General features: G+C 48.3%; 1 protein-coding gene across 1 annotated transcript; it reads left to right on the top strand.

Moving 5' to 3' along the window:
* Positions 1 to 1,743: 1,743 nt before the first annotated feature.
* LOC115310938 (transmembrane protein 53) lies at positions 1,744 to 2,860 on the top strand. Its single transcript, XM_029969439.4, has one exon. It carries the CDS (start codon positions 1,786 to 1,788, stop codon positions 2,701 to 2,703), a length of 918 nt encoding a protein of 305 aa, XP_029825299.4. The 5' UTR covers positions 1,744 to 1,785; the 3' UTR covers positions 2,704 to 2,860.
* The last annotated feature ends 219 nt before the right edge of the window (positions 2,861 to 3,079 follow it).

Here is a 3,079-nt window from a genome sequence, read left to right as displayed (position 1 = left end):
TGTCACGTGTCACGTTACGTTCCATGTGGTCTTACACGTGAGCGTTGTTTGAAATACACGCGCGAGGTCATGTGTGTGAGTCACAGCCGTGACATCACACGTGACTGTGACGTCGTGAGCCTATCGACCAATCAGGATTTTCCGGTGTGACAGACGCCGAGGATTTTCTGCGAGTCCCCCTACCTACTCTTGCACAACCCATTTTGCAGAGCCCATCGGGGTCCCATCCATGAAATTTTGTTCCGACGTGTTCACGATAAGATATACGTAATATAATGGCGTCGCTAATAACGCGGATTCGTATTTGTCTTCATGATTACTCTAAGCACTCAAAAAATGCAACGTGTTCGCTCTGGGACTGCGGCTCTGAAAACAATGGAAAGTAGTTGTTTCTGAGGAGAGAGCGAATCTAATAATGAAGCTGCACAGGGACCTTGGTTCCGACATCTGCACTATCCGTATCTTTCGAACAACAGTTCACACTGTCTAATCGGCCTCGTCCGACGAGCTCACGCGATGTTGTGTCAGGGCTTATTGTGTCCGCATAACAGAAGTTGGCTTATCACCCAATCATGCAGAAACAGTCGTTCGATATGCCCCACCCTCATTGGGCTCGCAATGCGTTCTGATATCCAGCTGTGGTTTCAGCTCTTACTATTTTAGTCTTGAACATATTGACACCTTCCGTCCGTGACAAAGGCAGATATGCTATTGCCTGAAGTTTTCCATTGTGCTTATACCCTTATACCGCGTTATCAACATGCAACTAAACTGTCAAAAAAAAAAAAAAAAATCGAAGTAACGATTTTTTTTGTTTGTTTTGTTTTTGTGGTCTGTATTAGAATGTTTTTTGGGTGCACAGTCATGCAGAAACTAAAACTCAACACGACCATGCGTTTTCTTTTTTTTTTTTTTTTTTTTTTTTCTTTCTGAGGGGCACCTGCCTCTTGGCACAAGAGCACTGCACGGGCCCGGGTCAGCCCAAAGGACCGAGCCCGTCCGGGCCCAGAAGCACGCATTTCCTCGGGCCAAGCTTGGGCTTGAAGAAAGTGTTTTTCGGGCCGTGCCTGCAGTCGTGTGCCGCAAATTCTGAACTGTTAACATCAAAAAGCGTACTCATTGAGCTTTTAGGTTCGATGAAAACGAACAAGCGAAAAGCAAAATCAGTACGCAAAAAGAAAAAAAGATTTATGTTGTTTGGAAAATTGATAAAAGAAAACGCATGGACTCCACCAGCATAGTGGGAGAGTCCGTGCTTTATGCTTACAGTTTTTAGGTTAAAGCCTGCAAACTCTTTCGGGCTCATGTTTATAATCTGTCGAGCGCAAATTTCTAGGCCCGGCCCGATCTGGGCCGGGTCTAGAAATTCTGGCCCGTGCAGTGCTCTATTCTGCAATCCTTCGAAGTAATAATTATTCATGTACGGCGTGGTCTATTCAGTGGACTGGGGGGTAGACGGAGGAGCGTTTTTTTTTTTTTTTTTTGATTACACAAAATTGTATTAGTCACCATTTTTTATTTTGAAATCGTTTTACAGACTGTTCCCCCTTTTTTTGTAATGCTTTTTACCGTTCCGTGCTTTCTGCGTAAGTTTGACGGGTCTCACCTTGTTGGCTGCCAATGAATAATCAAACCGTGACGTGCAAATAAATCGAATGAGTGCCAATATAACCAAACGCACCTAAAAAAAAAAAACGCATGATCGCGTGAAGTTATAACTTCCTGCGCGACCTTATCACCAATGTCGCGTGTATTGTACACCGTCAGATCTAACCCCGATTTTTCATGCAGGCGCTAACACAATGGCTCTCCGTCCGGCATCTGGTCGCAGCCCGCTCCGAAGCCATAAACACTAACCTCCAACTCCACTTCACCGACAAGGAGCCGCCAGTGTGCAGCGTGCTGAACGAAGACCAGCGAGGACAGCTCGATCTCGTCAGCTCTGGGCAGGGCGACCTGATACGCTCCAGCGCAGGAGACAGTAACGGTCGTCGTTGCAACCCTCTGGCTATCCTGATGGCCTGGATGGCAGCCAAGGACGTGCATCTTCAGCGCTACCAGAAACTTTACCTGGACCAAGGATTCGACGTCCTCACGGTCAAGACCCACCTGCTGCAGTTCGCCCTGCCCAAGAAGGACGACCAGCACGTGGCCGAAAAGGTGCTCGACTTCCTACTGGAAAACCCCAGCTACACAAACCTCGTGGTACATGCCTTCAGCGTGGGTGGCTACCAGATGGGAGAGATCCTAGCCCGCATGGGCATGAGCGGAAGCCGGTACACTAACCTGCTACCGCGGTTTAAGGCTCAAGTCTACGACAGCCTGGTCGAGTACACCGGTGCCGCGGTCGGCTTCTCCAAGGTGTTCGCCAAGGATCCGAGGCTTCAAAAGATTCTCGAGCTTGTGTTCAAAATACAGGCCGCCGTGTTGTACCCGGTGTCGACGGTACACCACAAGGCGGCTTCGGAGGCCGTTCACGACAGCGTGCTGACGTGTCCAGTGCTGTTGTTTGGGTCCAGAAAGGATAACGTCAGTTCACTGGATGATATCGCTGATCTAGCCAACGAATGGCGCCAAAAGGGCCTTGACGTTTCTCTGTGCGCCTTCGACGATAGTAAGCATGTACAACACATCGCCAAATACCCCGAGCAATACACCAATGAAGTGATCCGGCTCTTGCGAAAGGCCAAGCTTGTAAAGTAGATTATGGAATGAGCCCTGTCCCATTGTTTTGCTGCCGCCGTTATTATTCCATTGTTGCGAGCGAAGCGCTTGTCTGGACCACCTGGATGGGTGCGGGGGTTTGAAGAACTAAAAAATTGGGAAATCCAGGTCCTGTGAAGGGCGTGGCCTTCAACTACCTTGTTGGACATCTCAATTTCTTCTTATGAGCCGGCGCGTTTAGTTATGAGACTGAACGTGCGGCGGATAGCTTTGCGGAAGGCCTGCGATTTCACGCATAATAAGAAAATTCGTATCATTATCGGACGACTGCCCAAAGCTCACTGAGGACCTGAAAAGGAATTAAGGTTGTCTAGCATTCATAATTAGAATTGGATCATCCTCACCTCGCCATGTA

The sequence above is a fragment of the Ixodes scapularis genome, unplaced genomic scaffold, assembly GCF_016920785.2.
Source record: "Ixodes scapularis isolate PalLabHiFi unplaced genomic scaffold, ASM1692078v2 PGA_scaffold7__128_contigs__length_106722199, whole genome shotgun sequence".
Classification (NCBI taxonomy): domain Eukaryota; kingdom Metazoa; phylum Arthropoda; class Arachnida; order Ixodida; family Ixodidae; genus Ixodes; species Ixodes scapularis.
This window is presented reverse-complemented; position numbering and strand designations above follow the sequence as displayed.

Excerpts from the sequence above, each read along its gene's own strand:
- LOC115310938 (XM_029969439.4), top strand. The coding sequence starts at position 1,786 with ATGCAGGCGCTAACACAATGGCTCTCCGTCCGGCATCTGGTCGCAGCC.